Source organism: Scatophagus argus, chromosome 9 (assembly GCF_020382885.2).
Source record: "Scatophagus argus isolate fScaArg1 chromosome 9, fScaArg1.pri, whole genome shotgun sequence".
Lineage (NCBI taxonomy): Eukaryota > Metazoa > Chordata > Actinopteri > Scatophagidae > Scatophagus > Scatophagus argus.
The window spans coordinates 16076652-16096913 of NC_058501.1; the positions used below are offsets into that span (position 1 = coordinate 16076652).

Genomic DNA, 20262 nt, shown 5'->3' on the forward strand with positions numbered 1-20262 from the left:
GATACTGGTGTGTTAATAGATTCTCAAGAGTTTTTATACATATGAAAGAAAAAAATCCAACTTATAAGTAGACGCTTTATTAGCTTGCAACAAAAACTTGAATTAAAGACGTCTCTGACGAGCTGGACTCACTGGTTTTTCTGGCCTTTCCGTGGTGTGTGTGTTTTACATCAGCCTGACATTTGGACTCTGTTGTGATTCTCTTGAACTCTGGTCTTCACATCCATAAATCAACATTTGCTATCAGTTCATCAGAGCGCTAGAGCTTACTCAAGGATATGAAGCTGGGGATGGAGGAGGGAAATAACCAGCCCTGCAGAGACCACGGCGAAGGGTGTCGCAACTCTGAATGAGACCACCAGATCATGAGGAGCATGTACATCCAAGTGACGGGGTGCATCAGAGCGCAGGGCGCCTGTGGCTCCAGACATTTACTTTGTGGCGTCGCACCGCAAAGGGCCCTTTGTGGTGTCGCACCGCAAAGGGCCCTTTGCATGACTGCAGCAGAGACTGTGGCAGAGGGAAAGTTAGAAGGGAGGAAAGGAGCTGAGAGCGCGGGAGTCAGAAGGAAGGGTGTGGATGGACGGGTGAGGAGCTTTGAGGAGATCCCTCACACAGGGAAGAATGGCTGGGTCAACTTGGTGAAATTCTGGAGAGAAGATCGTTTCCGGCAGCTCCACATGCACATGGAGAGGACGTTCAACACCCTCGGCCCCATCTACAGGTAGCAGATAGAGGGATGATGTCACAAGCCTAAATGTTTCAGAAAGTTTTGAGAGCAGCTAAAGTTCCTGCTGGCAGCAGTTGATCAGCATGTAGCATTGACACTAGAATGAGGAACTGAAGTGTTGATCATCGAGATTTTCCACTGCGTTCAGGTAGCAGCAGTGCAGTTAAGTTTACATTACAGCATTTCTCTCTCTCTCTCTCTCTCTCTCTCTCTGTGTGTGTGTGTGTGTGTGTGTTTGTGTGAAGGGAGTATGTGGGCACCCAAAGCAGTGTGAACATTATGCTGCCGTCTGACATTGGCGAGCTGTTTCGCTCAGAGGGCCTGCATCCCCGACGGATGACCCTGCAGCCGTGGGCAACACACAGAGAGACGCGCCAGCACAGCAAAGGGATCTTCCTCAAGTCAGTACCACACCTATGCATATATGCATATACATGTTGTGTATTACTCATCTTGTACCCTTTGTAGACTTTGGCCACAAAATTCAAGTTTCTGCTATGTTTAATTATTCAGTTTTGGGGTTAAGACTTAATTCATGGTCAGGTTTTGCCATATAGTGATTAAGATTAAGAATTTAAGTCAATACAGTGTAATCCTAAATAATGGGAACAGTGTGTTTGTGTGTGTGTGTGTGGGTGTGAGTGTGAGTGAGCATTGCCATCATGAGTTGTAGCTTTTTAAAGCTCTTATATGTATAATATTCATGTGATTGCAACATCAATTTATTCTAATGGTTCTCGTTTATAGAAAAATTCCATTAAAAACTGGTGCAGCCTATGCTGAGGATACTCAAGTGCTTTTTGTATCACACTTAAAGTTGAGAGACTCACATGACACCTTGGCGAGAGGACATTTTAAAAAAGAGCAGTAGAAATCAGAGCAGCAGAGGCAGAAAGATAAACTAACTTTTAGTCCCTAATACAGATCAAGCTTTAAAAAATATTTTTTTTGGTCTTAATTCAAAGATAAATTCGCTTGGCAAATGCCCATATCTTCCAAACAACATGTCCTCTTTTTGTAATGCAGGGTTTCTGCTATAAAATTACAGATTGTGGTCAGACTTGAGTAAGATTTCCAGAACTGCAGAAGTCAGAACAACAACACAGGCTAACTATCGCGATGAGTAAACTGGCTTTTATGTGTAAACTTGGAGGAATGAAAACATTTAACAATAAAAAGGGCTTCCTCTGCAAATTCTTTGTGAATGATATACAAAACAACCATAGAGGCACATAAATACCACAGAGAGATGCAAGATGACTACAAAGTGATGCATCTTTCAAACTGCAAGACTACAAAGAGATGCAAAACAGCTGCAGAAGGGCCAAAGAGGGACACAAAACAATTACAAACTTAAGCAAAACAAAAGTGAAACTACATTAAAGAAATACAAAACAACCACACAAGGATGCAAAATGACTACAAGCAATGTAGTTGCATTGTTTGTAGTCATTTTGCTTCTTTGTGCGAAGGCAGTAGGAAACACAAAGTGACGAGGATGCAGAGTTTGACACAACACCTCTGCCAGCCGGTTCACATTGACTGAGGAGAACTGAAACGGGTCGCCTTTAATGCCTCACTCCAAATCACCTCTCTGCAGGAACGGTGAGGAATGGCGAGCTGACCGTCTACTGCTCAACAAGGAGGTGATGATGAGCGCGGCCGTAAAGCGCTTTCTTCCCCTGCTCGATGAGGTGGCGAGGGATTTCTGTCGAATGCTGAGGGCCAGAGTGGAGAAGGAGGGAAGAGGCGAGGAGGGCAAACGCAGCCTGACCGTGGATCCCAGTCCTGATCTCTTCCGGTTTGCACTGGAAGGTCTGAGATCATCATCCCCAGTGATTTATGTGTGGCTTCACAGTTAAAGTATGTATGTATTCCTATGTTATTTACAACGAGGCCACAAAATCCTGAGAGGGGACATGTAAAAGAATGAGGCTTCCTATCTCTTAACTGTCATGATTCCTTTTCACCCAGAAACGATCAACCTTGAAGTGCTGTGGGAGGGGAGGGATTGGATTAATGTCACCTCCCTCTTTTGATGGGTTTTCATTCACCCTCACAATCAGCTCCTTGGGTTGAGTCACAAACACTGACGTAGGCTGTGACAGCGTCTCACGTCAGAGGAATAATTCAAGCTGCAGGAACACCATCTTGAACAAACAAACAAAACTTTCCCCCTGCTTCTGATCTCTCCTGTTTTCAGTTTGAAATATTATATAAACCAATTCCCATTTTAACCCGAGGAGTATCTGACACTAACATATTACAGATGTAGGAGGTCGAGGAGAACACACACTCTTAAAAATAGAAACACCAACAAAGGCGATCAAAGCTGCAGAATTCTTTTCCAAGGTCTGCTCCTTTCATATGCCTATCTGCAATGTGCCACAGTCACAAGTGTGAATGCTTGGGTGACTCACTTGTATGCATCTCTGTGTGTGTGTGAGAGAGAGAGAGAGATAGTGCAAGATATATATATATATATATATATCTTGCACTGTCTCTCTCTCTGCTAGGGCAGGAAGCTCTAGCAGGTCTGATAGGCGATGGATGGTGGAGGTGAGGCAGAATATTGCTCTTGCTATCACAGAGAGAAACTTCTTTTTTTAATGTTCTGTAACAAAAAACTTTTTTTGGCTTGGATTTTTTTTTTTGACAATCCTTCAGAGCTTAAATTTAAACCATGAAAATATGAGTCAAGGAAGTAGATCAAGGCCAGATTGAATAACTGCCAACACAAAGTTCATTATTTACTAAAGTATTTATTAATTTAAAACATTTTCTTGTGTTTTTTTTATTTCTCTCCCCTTGAAACCTGAGTTGTCTCCCATCCTCACCCTGTCACCTTTCCTCACCTTGTAGCCAGTTGCCATGTGATCTATGGTGAGCGTATTGGCCTCTTCTCCTCATCTCCCTCTCTGGAGTCCCAGAAGTTCATCTGGGCTGTGGAGCGAATGCTGGCAACCACCCCTCCTCTCCTCTACCTGCCCCCTCGCCTGCTGCTCCGCATTGGTGCTCCTGTGTGGACCCAGCATGCCAGTGCATGGGACCACATCTTCAGCCACGGTAAGAAGAGCTACAAGTCCGTATTCAACTGCTCTACTCCCATCTTACCTGTCACCCTGTCCTGGTCTTCTTCCAGCGGAGGAGAGGATCCAGAGAGGGTTGCAGCGACTGTCATCATCCTCCCAGGTTCGAGGGTCTGAGGCTGGAGCAGCTGGAGCAGCTGGAGGCCGCTACACTGGGGTCCTGGGCCAACTCATGGAGAAAGGGCAGCTATCTTTGGACCTCATCAAAGCCAACATCACTGAACTGATGGCTGGAGGGGTTGACACGGTGTGTGTGTGTGTGTGTGTGGACTAGTTGTGGAGACACACATCTGTCGACACAGTCACATTGTGAGGACCAGCCTTACTTATGGGGATAAAATGCAAGTCTCCTCAATATGAATCATTAAATATTAGCATGAAGATTTGCTTTAAGGTTAGGTTGAGGTTAGGGTTTGGTTAAGATTAAGGGTTTGGATTAGGCAAGTAATGTTTATTGTTTGGTCAGGTGGTAGTTAATCCTACAGGAAATTAATGTATGTCTGTGTGATGTCCCCAAAAGTGAAGGAAACACAACTCTGTGTGTGTGTGTGTGTGTGTTTTGTTCACATCGTATTTGTACACCTCATCCTAACTGACGCCGTGTCACCTCTCATCCCATCCTCTCTGCAGACAGCGGTGCCCCTGCAGTTTGCTCTCTTTGAGCTGGGCCGTAACCCTGAGGTGCAGGAGAAGGTGAGGCAGCAGGCTAGAGCGTCATGGGCTCAGGCTGCTGGTGACCCTCAGAATGCCCTGCAGGGGGCGCCACTACTGAAAGGCACAATCAAGGAGATTCTCAGGTAGATAATACTCAAGAACCTTCCACCTGTGTGCGTGTGTGTGTGTCCTGGCAAACCTAATATTCATTATAAGGAGATAAGCGCTGAAACATGCGGGCTTATTGGCTTATTGTTTAGTTCCCACTGTGTGTGTGTGTATACCCACTGAGTGAATTGTTCTTTGAGCTTTGAGCTTTGTTCTGCATCATCAGTGGATGGAGTTTCCTCAGCTGTATTGCTGACATGTACACTCAATATATTTTCCTTCACGCTTTTAGGTCCGCTCATCAGTGTCTGTTCAAATGTTAAGCATAAAAGTTAATTCTTGACCTTGGAAATAGCCAACCAACCATATCCCTTGGCCTTCGTCAGTGGAGGGTGTTTGATCATTATATATGTGATATGTGAACTCGGAAGTGGTTAAGTTACCTAAGTCTTGTCCAAACAAAGAAGTTTTAAAGGAGCTATGAAAGGAATCATAACAAACTACTGAGCTCAACAGACAGACATTTCCCTCACGACTTTCTTTAACTTCGCTTTAACCTGAAGCAAAGTCATCCTTTGTGCCATGAAAACACACCCCAGCTGAGGCGATTGATGTGAGAGGAGGAAAAACATAGTCCTCCTTCAGATCAATAAAGCCTTGTGAGAGAAAATCATGCTGTGAGCGTGAGAGCAGCTGTCCAAGAGTCTGTTTCCATCACAACTGTTTTCATCAATAGATGCAGTCCCGCAAATACCCGAAATGAGAATTGATTACAACTAATCCCGACTGTGTGTCGAGAGTGAGTCTGATGTCAAGCTGCATATCCTTATATCTGTGCGTGTGTGTGTGTGTTGTTTTGGGTCGTGTCAGGTTGTATCCTGTGGGAATCACAGTGCAAAGGTATCCGATCAAAGATATTGTTCTTCAGAATTACCACGTACCTGCTGGGGTGAGTCTGTTCTCGTATCTGCACGGAAACACATCCAGGTACAATCAGCGCTGCCGCCGCCTTCATTGTGTTTGACTGACATCAACTCTCCACTCAGACGATGGTCCAGGCCTGCATTTACCCCCTGGGAAGGAGCGCAGAGGTGTTTGAGGACCCACAGCACTTTGACCCCAGCCGGTGGGTCAGCAGCAGGGAGGAAGGCCAAAAAGGAGAGGGAGCGGGGTTTCGCTCCCTGGCGTTTGGGTTCGGGGCGAGGCAGTGTGTCGGCAGGAGGATCGCCGAGAACGAGATGCAGCTCCTTCTAATGCATGTGAGTGAGAGCAGACGGGAGAGGTGTGATGAGGATGTGGAAAGAGCAGAGGATGTGATGAGGATGTGAGTCAGAGCGAGAGGATGTGATGCAATATTTCTGTTGTTGAATGATAAGGAGGCAAAGACAGACAGAAGATCTGACAAGTTTAAGATGATGTAAGAGTACAGAAAAAAATATTATTACTGGATACATTTTCTGGTATTAAAAATACTTTCTACTATATATACAGTTATGTAGTTAACCTGAGCCAATTTGGTGGAAAAGATATATTAAAGGGAGACGGCAATGCTAATATATCAGGGACATCTGAGGTTTGTCCCCAGCTATGCTCTGCTTAACTGTAAAATGTACACAAGACAGAAAGGAACCACTGTTGTATGTTTTTAATGTAAAAAAAACTGTCCAACTGTCAATAAATGTAGTGGCCTATAATATTAGCCTCTGAATTATACTGGAATGGAAGCATAAAGTATTGTACAATGGAAACACTCTCCAAAGACCCCACATTGTACGTAGGTCAACACTTGAGTGAATCTACATCTAATATAGTGCTAATTTCCACCACTGCTGCTGAATCTAACATAACGGTGATGCCTCCTAACATTTGTTCTCCTCCTTCTCTTCCACTCTGTCTTCACGCCTCCATCACCTCCCCCCCCCCCCCCCCCCCCCCCCCCGCCTCTCTTTCTCCTCCCGCTCTGTCAAGATCCTGCTGAGCTTCCATCTCAGTGTGTCGTCCTCAGAGGACATCAAAACCACGTACACCCTCATCCTCCAGCCCGAGACTCCGCCAAGGATCACTTTCAGCAAACTCTGACACACACACACACACATACACACAGAAGAGAACGGTGCTGTCAACATTTCACATGTTTAATCACACCATTCAGCACTGTGTTAATCTCCCAAACATAACCTCCACATTTACTTCTTATTTAAGCTTCTGTACTTGGCTTTCTTTCTGTAGCCTCCCACGTTTTGCTTTCCAAGCCAAGAATTCATAATGCAGATTAATAAAAGTATCATTCCCTTCTCCTTTCGTCTTCATTGTGACGAATCTTGCAAAAGCACTAAAGTTGCCGTCCACTAGATGGCGCTAAAACGCGCACCAACCCGTACCTTACAAGCATTTGTCGCGCTTGTCCCTGCCCACCGTTCAGCCTTGGCCTGGTTCGTACATCCAGCAGGTTGGTCGTTACATTTTCTAAACCTTTCTAAACTTTACAGCCGTGCTTCATGCTGTGTGTGTGTGATGTGTGAGGAGGGCGTGCAGCGCACCAACAACCCCTTTCTGTTTCTGTAACTCTGTTTTTGATTGTTTTTCTGCCGAAAACCTCCCCTGCTGTTGATACTGTCGCTCCGCCAGTCGTCAACTTTTTTCTTTTTCTTTCCTTTTTCTTTTTTTCAATTTATCAGCGGGCTATTACTCTTGCTTCTTGCCGACTGTAAGTTGCATGTTAAGTTGCATATTTTTTTTGCACTTTGGTCTCCATGCGTAAAAACGCTATTATATCATACAAGGTGTGCTGGACAGATGAGAGGGTCTCATCAGCTCTGGAGCAAAGGTCTGTTTGTCCTTTGGCTAAAGATTTACACCCTCTGCCAGCCTGAGCCCCATGCACTCTCTCTGTAGATAAGAAACTCGGAGTATGTGAGTAACTGTGCCATTGAAGACACATCACCTCCTTTGTCAAAGTCTCACACTTGTGAAATATCAGCAGTTATCAGTCCACAGTGCTGTGACACTGAGGGCGGCGGTTTATGTGGGGAAATAAAACAGCAACATGATAGAAACGTTATCAAAGGTTCAGAAACTCCGTGACGTGAAGAAACATCAGCCGAACTCTGCACTAAACTCTGCACTACAACTCCTTCTGATGATACATTTCACTTTTACCCTTTTAAAAGCGGTAATAAATTGTACCCAAAAGCTTTAAAGTTGGTAATTCATTTACCACTACTTTACAGATCAGTTACAATCCATTAATTAATTCCTGCAATGGACTGTTTGACCTCTGACCTTCTGGAGGAGATGCAGGCCATCTCGACCCAAATTAGCTTATTAATAACTTATTAACATTTATAGCTGCTGACCTAAATTGTTCTAATAAGAATTTCTTACTGAACATTTTTTAGACATTTTGTTTTTTATTGTTTACACAATCTGGCAACCCAGACGTTGCTCTTCTTAAGGCTTTAAAGTTATTTGTAAAGTATTAGTAAACAATGAATTGATTTGTTAAAGCAGTAAGGCTGTGAATGAATGCAATTCACAAAATGTACAATCAAGTAGAAAGTACTGCAAAGACACTGTGTCGGGTTTGGGGTTAATAGTGTGTGCTTACATAATCTGTGGTGATGCAGATAGTTTAATGCCATGGCTGGACTATTGACACATGGTTTTTTTTTTGTTTTTTGTTTTTTTTTTTCCATTTTTAGCCCCAGTCATGCCCAGTCAAGCTGAGTCACATACAGTAATTCATCCAAAATCATCCCTCTTTTGCAAGCAGTGGATTCACTCCAAATGGAGTGAGTGGGAGGAGAGTTGAGGGGGCAGCCGAGGGGTCAGAGAGTGAAAATGAAGGAGAGATACTGAACTAGGCTTGTTCAGGTGACACAAGAACGAGAGAATGACATGTGCGTGACCTGAGCACAGACGAGAAGAGAGGCGAAAGGAGAACATTTAGAAACATTACTGAATTAAGAAACACTAACTAACATAAATCAGTAGGAGAGGAGGAACTGTGCAGTGGATATTTCTCAAATAAAATGGATGGTTTTGGCAAAATGGGTAAGTGGATTTTCTTCTGTACTGAGGGTTTAGAGTTATAACAAGTTTATACATTATTGTACAGTTTTGGCAAAATCCAAAGATGACCGACGTGTTTGCCTGGACTAATTTTTAAACTGAGCAGCAAGGACAAAAGAGCTTTGTGTGTTTTATCTTGGCCCGGTGGCTAATAATTTAACCCTTTCCAATATCTGTGACTGATTACATCACTCAGTCCCATTTTAACTCATTGCTCACTGCGGTGCACCACCTCACCGTTTAAAGACGCATTTGAACTGAAGTGCACAGTTGCAGTTGGTCAAAGGATCGATCACACACACACACGCATGCTGCCCTGTGTTGCATGCAGGAACGCGACCCTCTGCAAACAAGTGATTCCTGGTACAATGTGGCCTCCCCATAAGCCTCGTTCACCTTTCTTATCAGTCATAAAAGCTGGGCATTGACTGCTATTTTGCAACTGTCTTTGATCAAGTGACTATTTATAGTCAGCCTTCCTGTAACAGGTACCTGCATCTACATATGTGTGTGTGCGTGTGTGCGTGTGTGTTTCCATGTGTACACTCTGGGAAGTGTCAGAGGAGGATCTCAGTGGGACACGTAATGATGTGTGCAGCAGTGCGGCAGAACTGGGTCACAGGGAAGTGAAGAGAGAGAGAGACGGAGAGAGAGAGAGACGGAGAGACAAAAAGACACAGAGAGAAAGAGAAAACACTGACAGCCACCGAATCCACAGGATAGATGAGCTGTGTCCATTCACATTATCCTGCAAAACCTCCAGTGCATCAGGGAGTTTCCTCTGCAGACTTTTCTGTTTCTGCATGTCCATTCATCAGTTTGATTTAATTAAACACGATAAAAAAAACTTGACAAGGTCTTAACAGGTACTGCAAAAAAAAAAAACCTCAAATATTTGAGTTTTTCTTTTTTTGTTGTTGTTTTCTAGACCTGTAGAGGTCTTCCTTCTCAGATCCCTTCCTTCTCTCTCTCTGTCTCTCTCTCTCTCTCTCTCTCTCTCTCTGTCTTTCAGCTTCATCCTCACCTCTTCACTCCTGTTGTGCCGTCAGCTGCGACCTTGTCTGTCGGGCTCTCTCCTCTTCCTCCTCCTCTCTGGTCTTTACTCTCTCCTCCCCCCTGTGGTGGCTTGACTGACTATAACATCCTTTAAAATGGATGCCGTTGTACCGACCCAAAGGCTTCAGCCAGGTGGACTACAGGCTACTCCTGGTTTCCTGGTTTTTACACTGGTGGAATCACTGAGAAAGGTTGTTGAAGGGACATTAAGTACTGGTCCTCGTTTGACTAGTAGGTTTAAGATTTCAAGATGACTTATTAATAGACCAAAGTAATAAAATACATAACTGAGCAATTTTATTTTAAAGCTGCACTAATCGATATTTTTTATAGTGATAATGACTCAAATGACTCTGAGCTGTAGATAAATATCATATGACCAGTTTCCTACTGCTCTGTGCAGCTTTGTAGCATCTCCCACCTCATTGTTTCAGTTTTACAACCTGCAGCTTTAATGTTTAATGTCTTCAGGTTTCACCCTCACTGCTCTCGTTGCTGCATTTCCAATAACGGCAGGCAGCTATTTTCAGTGGAAAAGCTCTCATTAACAGACTTTCCAGCACCTGTCGAGCGCTGAACAGCAGAGAGACAAAGTTCAATCAGGAGAGACGAGTGAATGAAGTAAAGATAATTGTTTATTACAGCAGATGACATGATAATTAAGTCTTGTTAGAAGGTCTGGCACTTGGACTCTACAGGGAGATTTTATGATTGAGGAGCATCTGCCCTGAGTCTCTCACTGTGGACGATGGCTGCTGAAACTGATGAGGCTGATGAAATGATGAAACTGTGAAGACTGGGGGGCATAACAGCAGCATGGATGTGCTGAAGGTAGGAGGACAATCAGCAGCAAGATGATGAGGTAACAGTGCAGGTGTTGTGGGGCTATTAGACTGATGTGACCAGCTTATGAGAACAGCTGATATCTCAATTGACAGCCCCAGACAATGACAGCAGGAAATTATGAGTGAGAGGTGTGAATGACAGGATGATATGAGAAATAAACGGCAGGCTTCATTTAGTGTCGAGAAGGTGAACAGAGGAGCGTTTAGCAGCCAAAGAGACAGACAATACCTCCAGATTTTTCATAGTAGATCTCTGGGGTTTTTTTTTTTACACTCTCATCCATTCATTTGTTATTTGTTGGCAGAGTGGTTTTCAGAATTGAGAGGAATGTGTAGCTCCTGTGCAGACGGACGCTGGACAGCAACAACAAAGCAACCAAATCAGGATCCTTTCTGTCTGAGGGTTTCTTCTGAACATGCAGATCATCTTAGTTCAACTTAATTCCTTCCTCGGTATGGAGTGACTATAATATGATTAAACTGCACGTGAAACAAGATTTTCTTCCTCTCTGTTGTCTGACATAAAGCTGTTTTTGGAGTGGAGACCCCTTTGTTCCAAATGCCACCTTCCAGCCCTTCGTATTTCCTCTATACAGCCTTAATATCAGCCTTCCTGATTTCTATCAAATGCCGTTTTATATCTGCTGAACTGCAGTGTTTTGTTTTCATCTTAAATGTCAGCATGTAAATCATTATGACCCCTCGGCGCTGTGGTTAATGTCAGGTCAATACATACATACTCTTTATTCCTCAGCTGTGGCTGTACAGTCAAAAGCTGTGGTGGCAAGCTGCCATTTTTTGGTCTCTGCTCTTCACTCATAACATGAACTAAAAGTGTTGTTGTTCTTGTCCATTCATTCATTCAACATGGAAATTATTTTCACATGAGGTGTTTAGTTCATTTATACTCACAGGTGGAGTTGGCAGCAGAGTGTTAGTGACTAACTTCACCCCGCTGACAACACTTTCTCTGTCGCTACAGCTCGCATCAGGCGCTACTCAGAGGCGATGACACTGCCGGACTCCTTCATCCAGCGCCAGCAGCTGGATGCCAGCATGGCTGACACCTTCCTGGAGCATCTCTGTCTGCTGGACATCGACCAAGAGCCAATCACAGCACGCAACACCAGCATAGTCTGCACCATCGGTGAGTGTGACAACCGGTCGCAGACAGCGTGTCTCACTTTCAAGTTTGTTTGCTGGCAACTGCATGTCATCCACTGGCAGTCGGTGTGTGGGTGATGGGTCGCCTTCGGTGTGTTGGCAGGGTCTGATTCTTGGCTGTGGCTCTCCCTCCCTCTGCTCCTCTTCTGCCCACAACAAAGAGACAATCATCAGAAGGAAACACAAAATACAGATTGTTCTTCCAGAGCGCTGACTCTTGAGATTTCACACTCGATTCCTCACACAGGCAGAAGTTTCTTCACCGCTCACTGAGGGGCTTGTGTCCAACGTGATTAAGTAGCAGGAAAAAAAAGACCAACATGGTTCATTTTCAGTATTTCCATCGTTCGTCTGCCAGTTATTTTCTTGGTTGATAATACATCAGGAACATATCGAAAAAATGAATTCATAATTTTGATTTTTCTTACCAACAGTCCAAAAACCAAAAGTATTCAGTTTACTAAACACAGAGATGTCATGCTCTGGCTTTCTGTCTTTTGGCTTATTGAGTCCATGTGTCATGTTTCATGTGTGTCTTGTGTTTCCATGTGTTATGTTCAAGATTTTTGTTATGTCCTGTTTTATTTTGAAAGCGTGACGTCCCTTGTGTGTCTGTTTCATGTAACTTTGCTTTGATTCATCTTGATTGCTTTCTTCTCCCCTTATGTGTTTCACCTGTGTCTTGTTATCTTGTCTATTTAGTCCTTGTCTTCCCAGTCACTCCTTGTTGGGTTGTTGTTCAGTCTCCATGTGTTAATGTCAGGAAGAGCTTGTCTTGTTTCGCCAAGTTTGTGCCACAGCTTTTTGTTCATCCTCGCCACATTAAGTGTGTGTCTGTTTGAGTTTCTTTTTCCTCAAAATAAAAGAACATCGTTTTGGACCTCTGCCTGCCTGCCTTTTTGGACTCTGCATCAGGGTTCAACTTTTTCTGAGTCTGCAACACTGTACTTTGTGATGAGAAGCAGCAAATTTTCATGTTTGAGAAGCTGTTGTCATCTGTTTTTTGTCACGCAACTTCAAGCTCAGTTTTAATGTGAAATGTGCGTTCTCTTCTGTTTTCTTTCAGGTCCTGCATCCCGATCGGTTCCCAAACTCCAAGAGATGGTCAAAGCAGGAATGAATATTGCTCGTCTAAACTTCTCTCACGGCTCACATGACGTATGTACTGCGCACTCTGCAGTATTTCTACACATATGTTTTTCCTTCAGTCATGTCTCTGACTGTCTCCTTCCTTGTGTCTGTCAGTATCACGGTGAAACCATCAAAAACATCCGAGAGGCGGTGGAGACGATAACCTCTGACCCCTTGTATTATCGGCCGGTCGCCATCGCCTTGGATACAAAGGGTCCTGAGATTCGCACCGGATTAGTGAAAGGGGTAAACGTGTTATGACTCGTATATGAAGCAGCGTAAACCTATTCAACCAGCCACACAGAAAATATCGCAACTGCTTACTGTCATCATCATTTTTTTTTTTGTTTGTTTTTTACCAGTTGCTAATTACTTTTTGATAAAAACGACTGCTGGTGTGTCCTCTTTTGCTTTTTCATCATAATCTTATTGTGTCATTCTTTGTGTTTTTGTTACATGCTGTCTGCTTTGCTGAACAAATATCTCCAAGCTGTGGGATACCTCTTTATGCCTTGATTGGCTTAAAAAATGCACTGTGTGACGTGCGAGCTTCACTCTGATTCCTGCTGGGTGTGTCGTGCTTAATTGGAGGGTAAAATAAACTTACAGCGCATGTGCCATACAGTGTGAACCTGTGTTGTTTATATATTTTTACCTGCTTATTCTAATGTCTCCATCTTCTATGTCTTGTTTTTTTTTTTTTTGCAGGGGACAAAACAAACCCTCTAAAATAACATCATAAGGAACACATAAGCAGTTGTTTTTTGTTTTTGTTTTTGTTTTTTTGTTTTTTTAAACCCAAAAAATTCAGAAAGCAGGTGATGTCTTTGTAGGACAATATATATCCCTGCAGCTCAAGTCTGTCATGTTATCATCTTTATTGGCTCTGATGTGAATTATTAGAACTCTTCATAAAACACTGGCTTGTTGAAGCTCCACGTGGGTACGGGCAGCCTGACGAGTTTAATCAAGCAGGTTTTGAGCCCGGCTCAGATGCTGATTGTGATTTTGCAAGAGCAAACAGAGCAATATTCTCTCTCAGGATGAGAAAGTCAAATATTTGATCTTTGTTTTTTGCGTGAGCTTCCTGCTTACCAACGGAGAGAGTTAGATCAACGTAGCCTATTGCTGATGTCAACATTCGAACTTGGACGGTTGCCATGTTATAGGTCTTACATGACAGGAGAGAGTCTATTTATTTAGAGTAATAGCACAAAATAAGCTACAAATTAACACATTTCTTAAATTTGTGAGTGCCACACTGAGGGTGTTGGTTCTTAAGCTCATGATAAGCAACATGCAGAGCAGTTTGTGTTTCTGCCTGTGTGTACACTGTGACTTTAACTGTTTGTTTAATTGAGTCTTTAGCTGTTCTTCAACTGCACCTTGCTTTGTAAATATGCTGATGATAATGGCGTTTACTGAAAGGCAGAATTACTTTTCTACTCTGTGTGTTTTTGTTTGTATAGAAAGTGGAGGAGGAGGTGCAGCTGGAAAAGGGCAGCCATGTCCGCGTGGTGACAGCAGAGAGTGACAAAGACAAAACAGACGGGAAGATTATCTGGGTGGACTATCCCAATCTGCCAAAAGTCCTCAAGAAGGGAGGCAAGATCTACATTGATGATGGCCTCATTGGACTCAAAGTACTAGAAACAGGTAATACACAGGACTAACATACCAGTGATGTAATGTACATACCCACATACTTGTGTGCCTACATATCTGAATACACAAATATTAAAATTGCAGCCTTCCATTGTTTATATTCGTCTCATTTTATTTGCCTTCATTATAGTCAATTCAAAGTCCTACTTGTCTTATGTTCTATTTCTTGCTGTGATACATCAGTTCTTAACGTTAATGTACAATAGACTACACATAACGATCAGCCATGGCTCTCAGTCTGACATTTTTTTCAATCCCTTAACAAAATCTGCTTCCCCAGTAATGTAGTCTGGATCCTATCTGAGACTCTGCAGGCCTCTGTAATTAGTGGGTCACACAGTATATACAGCCTTGGATTGAAGTCATCATAGCTTGAGGAATGCCAGATACACTTACTGACCCTCCTGCAATAAATTTATCCTTAAGGGCATTTCCATAGTACATGTATCCATTTTAGTTTAGATCTTTGTTATTCCAAGCAATCTGCATTTTCTCCTGCAAGACAAAATGTTTCTTCTAATTTAACAAATGTTTTCTCCTTCGAAGGACATTTAAGACTCCTTTGATGCAATTTTTACAAAGAAACATTGTTTGGAATTTTCAATTTCAATTTTCAAGTGAATCTGTTTGTCCTCTTATTCTCCTGATCTCCTCTTCCTCCTCCCCTGCAGGCCCTGACTGGGTGGATACGGTGGTGGAGGCTGGTGGGGCGCTCTGCAGTCGTAAAGGTGTTAATCTCCCAGGCTGTGACCTGATTGGCATGCAGGCGGTCAGCGAGCAAGACGAGGCTGACCTGAGGTTCGGGGTGGCCCAGGGCGTAGACATTGTGTTCGCCAGCTTCATCCGCTCCGCCCAGGACGTCAAAGATGTGCGGCGAGTTCTGGGGCCACACGGACGAAATATCAAAGTGATCAGCAAGGTGGAAAGCCGGCAAGGGGTGCAGAAGTGAGCCAAGGAAAATACTATAAATAAAACCATTAAGGTGCAGTTATTTTGAGTGATATAACGTAGCTGGGGGCAGTGAGAATGTCATAATGAGCCTGTGACAGCTGGCTGTCAGTGATGGACAGACACATGTCAGTTCTGGATTTTACACGTCTATGATAAGCAATCTGTGTGGCTGTCTGTGTGAGTTATAGCTGCCACTTAATATATCTGACACAATTTATGTCACAGCTCTCTCATCTGCATTACTTATCTCTGGCTGTCTCCTACTGCTAACTGGCTACTGACAATGTTTAACAATGGCTTTAATCCATATGCATTTGGATTTCATCCAGATGATGCAGGATTTAGATCGCAGCACGATACATGATTCAGTATGTTTTCAAGATCGAGAAGCAGTGAGCCAAATCTTGTTTTTGCAGCTCAAAACCTGCCTGGGTGATGCACAGAAGCATGCGGCACAGTTTTGGTCCTCTCTGCCTCTGTGTCGTCATACCTGCTCATTCCTCCTTTTGTGCTCTTTCCCAACTCCCTTTTTTTAATAACCGAAATCTGAATCCTTCCTCATCCCCTCCCCTAATCTCTCTGTCAGTTTTGAGGAAATCCTGGCCGAGAGCGACGGTGTTATGGTTGCCAGGGGCGATCTGGGGATCGAGATCCCGGCAGAGAAAGTCTTCATCGCCCAAAAGATGATGATTGGACGCTGTAACTCTGCCGGCAAGCCCGTCATCTGCGCCACACAGGTCAGGGATGAGCACATGCACAAACACACACACACACACACACACACACAGAATGAAGATGCAGATATAATAAAAAAAATACATAGATTTACACTCTGAACAGCGCGTTATATACAGCGTTACCCAACTAAATGTCAAATGAGTCCAAGTAAACTAACATTAAAAACTAACATAACCGTACACTCCTACATAATGTACAAACACATCCTCAAAGATACACACACTTCCTCTCTTTCACACCCCTCTCCCACTGCAAGAACACACACATGCAGACACACTCCTGCAGCCATGTTGAGTCACTGTGCTGTATCTTGTTTATGCTACAGCTCCTGACTTGGAGTGACAGCGTTATAGCAGGTTTGCCACTCCAGACCCGAGCCCACAAACAACACCCACACATGTATACTAATCAGTGTTAGCAGCATCTTCTTAGCTACTACAAAAAATGCAGTCTCTGAGGCAACGCTGCAAGCTATCTCATTTTCCAACTGTCTGCCATGCTTATTGACTCATAATACTGAGTCTCCGGCACTCAAATAATGATGTCTCAAAGTCATACTCGCCTGCCTCAGTCTAAGTGATCGCTCATTTCTTCATCTACTACTGTCCATCCATCCACAAAGCCATTAGCTCCTCTCCTCACTGTCTCCCTGAAGCCTGTGTGCTGTACATTACTTTCTCATCTAGGACAATACTGACATACAAAATGCCTAATTTTTGATGGATTAATCGATTTCCAGCGTCCGGGGAGGCATAAGACACTTAGGGTGTTGTGGTATGACACCAATGTGATGTGCGCTAATGCATTTTGTTTGCACTTGTGTGTGTTTAGATGCTGGAGAGCATGGTGTCCCACACACGGCCAACCAGAGCAGAGGGCAGTGACGTCGCCAACGCTGTGCTGGATGGAGCTGACTGTGTAATGTTATCCGGGGAGACCGCCAAGGGACTGTTTCCTGTGGAGGCAGTCGCAATGATGCACTCGGTGTGTGTTTCTGTGTATGCGTGATGTTCATTCTATTATGTCTGACTTCCCTCTGATAACCCCTCTCCCTGACCCTCACTCCCCTGTTGCTGTCAGATCTGCAGGGAGGCAGAGGCGGCCATTTTCCACCAGCAGCTGTTTGAGGAGTTGCGGCGCCTCACTCCCCTGTCCTGTGACCCCACAGAGGTCACGGCCATCGGAGCTGTAGAGTCCTCCTTCAAATGCTGTGCTGGGGCCATCATAGTCCTCACCACCAGTGGCAGGTGAACATAGCAAATTTTCTTATTTGCTTTTTTGCTGGGAGTTGGGCAAGAAAGACTTACAAAGACTGGAAACAGGGGGAAACAACTAGCCTCCGTGCAAAGGTTGTCCACCTAGCAGGACCTCTAAAATTCCCTAATTAACATATTGTATCTCGTTTGTGTAATTCATGACAAAAACCAAAGTGTGAAAGTGACCTTCAGACAAAGCTGGGCTAGCTGTTTCCACTTGTTTCCACTCTTTGTGCTAAGCCACGCTACTGGCTGTCACTTCATTATTTATTATCATACATGAGAGTGTTGGAGTGTGAAAAAAAAATGTGTAACTACTCCTTTAAGGTTACAGAAAGATTGCGATTACTGTCAGTCAAAAGGTGAACATGAATTGAAGCTCTTCAACAGGACGGAAACTCAAGTTTCCCCACATGAAAGTCACCACTTCCTGCATTACCACTAAACAGTGACATTGGACACAAGACTTGAAGCGCTGAGTCATACCAAAAGCAGCCTGAACAAACATCATTCTCAGTTTTCATGAGTTTCTCTTCTTCCTGGACAGACACACACGCTCTTAAGCTCTTAAAAGATTGGAGCAGATTTTTGTTTTTAAATCCCAGAGCAAAGATTCAATATCGCGCTGCTGTTCTCTGCTTTCTGTGTCTTTAGGGTCCTTAGGGCAGAATCTTATGTTGACAATAATATTTATTGTGTACCCCTTATGTTTTTGTGTATTTCTGTGTGTTCTGAATGCTTGCTGTCAAGCAAAGATTGCAGATTACTCTGCACACAGACGTACATAGACCCATTTCTACGTAGATACAAAGGCTTGTGGGCTTTTGGATTGTGAAGAAACAAGATGCTATCAGCTTGTTGTTGTTGCTGTTCTCAGCCACAGCACTGCTTTGTGCTAAATGCTAATGAAGGTATGCTAAGACGCTTACACAATCACAAAACGAGCATTCTTATGTTCAGCGGGTATAATGTTTACCGTGTGAACATCTTGCTAATTATAAACTCAAAAAGGAAAAATTACCAAATTTCACAGCAATACAACAGATGGTGAGACGTTTTACTCTAAACGATTAAAGTCAGCCTCATGGTGGCACAACAGGAAAAGACAGAGGAAATGTAATGGGAATCCAGTTGTTTAGATGAACGTGGTGAACCACCGAATGACGATGCAACCTCAAGAGCCGTCAACAAGGCCAAAAAGTTTCATTATTTCATTATTCAGATGGCAGAAGCTTCAGCCAAAGACATCTGCATTTAGGTTTATGGGAACTGCGACCATCAATCCTACGGTAAATGAGGGAATATCTTTCAGAAGAACAGTACATAGCGTTCAGACACAATGTGGAACACTATCGCTGGATCGACACTTGGAGACAGTTTATATTGTTTGTTTTCTTTCTTTTAATTTGACATCTACCTGCACATGGAAAGCTTGTGCCAACATCTTTAAAATATTTTCCCTTGTTCACACTATCCTATCCTTTCTTTGTTGTTTCTCCAGGGCAGCACATCTCCTGTCCAGGTACCGGCCTCGCTGTCCTATCATTGCCGTCACCAGAAGTCCTCAGGTCAGTCTGTCTCTGTGAACCAGCTATGCATTTTTCTTGCCTCAACTGCCATTTAATTGTTGATGACTCACACTTCCCAAAACTGAACGATGTGCGATACGGTCAGTGTTTGCTCTCGCTGTCTGTTCTCGGAAATAGTGGCAGTGCTAAAGATGTCAGATTGGCATCACTGAGTGTATTTGTGAGTGGTATTTTATTGGAGGGTATTTCTGTTTTGTGGCGCTTTCTGCGGGGCTCTTTGATCAGGGTAAGAGATTTTAAAACCAGTGGTAATAATACAAAATGTGCTTCACAGTTTTAAAGTAGATAAAGATTACCTATGACCAATTACTAATTTTACATTTCATAGTTAATCCACGTAAGAACTCTCTCCATATGAAGGTTGGGATGGCTGTTTGCATGGTGGGGGGGGGCCTTGTGGTCTGATAACAACAATAAGTTCTGAAAACCTGTATTTATACAGGAGAAACTCTGAGTGACAAGTTCTTCTCTGCAGGAGTGTATGTCCTAAAGTGTTAAAAACACTTAGTATAGTTATTTGACAAAGACTGAGTGAAGGATTTACTGAAATCACTGCTGAACCTTCACTTCACATCTGTGTCGACTCCCTCAGGTGGCCCGTCAGTCTCAGCTGTTAAGAGGAGTATTTCCTGTCCTCTTTCATCCCCTGCCTGCTCCTGTCTGGGCTGATGATGTTGACAACAGGGTCAACTTTGGCATGGACATAGGTCAGTGTGTGTTTGTGCGTCTTTTTGTATGTCACCATTAGTCTGCTTATTTGTATGTTATGATGCTGTCTTGCTCACACATCCTCCTGTGTGTCTCTCTGTCCACCCTCTCAGGGAAAGCAAGAGGATTCTTCAAATCAGGCGACATGGTGATTGTAGTGACAGGCTGGATCCCAGGGTCTGGTCACACTAACATCATGAGGGCAGTCAGTGTCCCATAACAACCAGATCTTACTCGACTCTCAGTCTGCCTGGCACACATGACCTACCAGTGTAAAAGCCTCTTTAAGGCAGATCCTACATCCTTAAACAAAATTTATAAACACCGTCCCTAACAGATTATCAAAAGCATTTTAACATCATTATCATTGAAACTCAAGGTTACGGAAAGGAAATGTTTTTGACATGTCTTGAAAGCGATGACTCCCTCCAAATAAAACTTGAAACATTAGCTGTAAGCTTCACTAATTGAGCGGTCCAGCCTCTTCATTTCATCTCACTTATTTAT

General features: G+C 43.5%; 2 protein-coding genes across 4 annotated transcripts; both read left to right on the top strand.

Moving 5' to 3' along the window:
* The first annotated feature begins 167 nt into the window (after positions 1-167).
* On the top strand, positions 168-6876 carry LOC124065384 (cytochrome P450 11B, mitochondrial). Its single transcript, XM_046400743.1, has 9 exons — positions 168-724; positions 976-1131; positions 2331-2545; positions 3593-3796; positions 3873-4066; positions 4450-4616; positions 5452-5530; positions 5628-5840; positions 6550-6876. Exons 1-9 carry the CDS (start codon positions 366-368, stop codon positions 6658-6660), a joined length of 1698 nt encoding a protein of 565 aa, XP_046256699.1. The 5' UTR covers positions 168-365; the 3' UTR covers positions 6661-6876.
* A 42-nt stretch (positions 6877-6918) lies between these two features.
* Positions 6919-20222, top strand: pklr (pyruvate kinase L/R). Of its 3 annotated transcripts, none has more exons than XM_046400740.1 (12): positions 6919-7030; positions 11536-11700; positions 12784-12875; positions 12963-13094; positions 14318-14504; positions 15185-15458; positions 16051-16201; positions 17034-17186; positions 17283-17449; positions 18960-19026; positions 19640-19754; positions 19869-20222. In XM_046400740.1, exons 1-12 carry the CDS (start codon positions 6934-6936, stop codon positions 19973-19975), a joined length of 1707 nt encoding a protein of 568 aa, XP_046256696.1. In that variant the 5' UTR covers positions 6919-6933; the 3' UTR covers positions 19976-20222. The 3 variants fall into 3 exon arrangements, with proteins under 3 accessions (XP_046256696.1, XP_046256697.1, XP_046256698.1); XM_046400741.1 differs by lacking the exon at positions 6919-7030 and adding an exon at positions 8442-8634; XM_046400742.1 differs by lacking the exons at positions 6919-7030; positions 11536-11700 and adding an exon at positions 12405-12543.
* Positions 20223-20262: the final 40 nt, after the last annotated feature.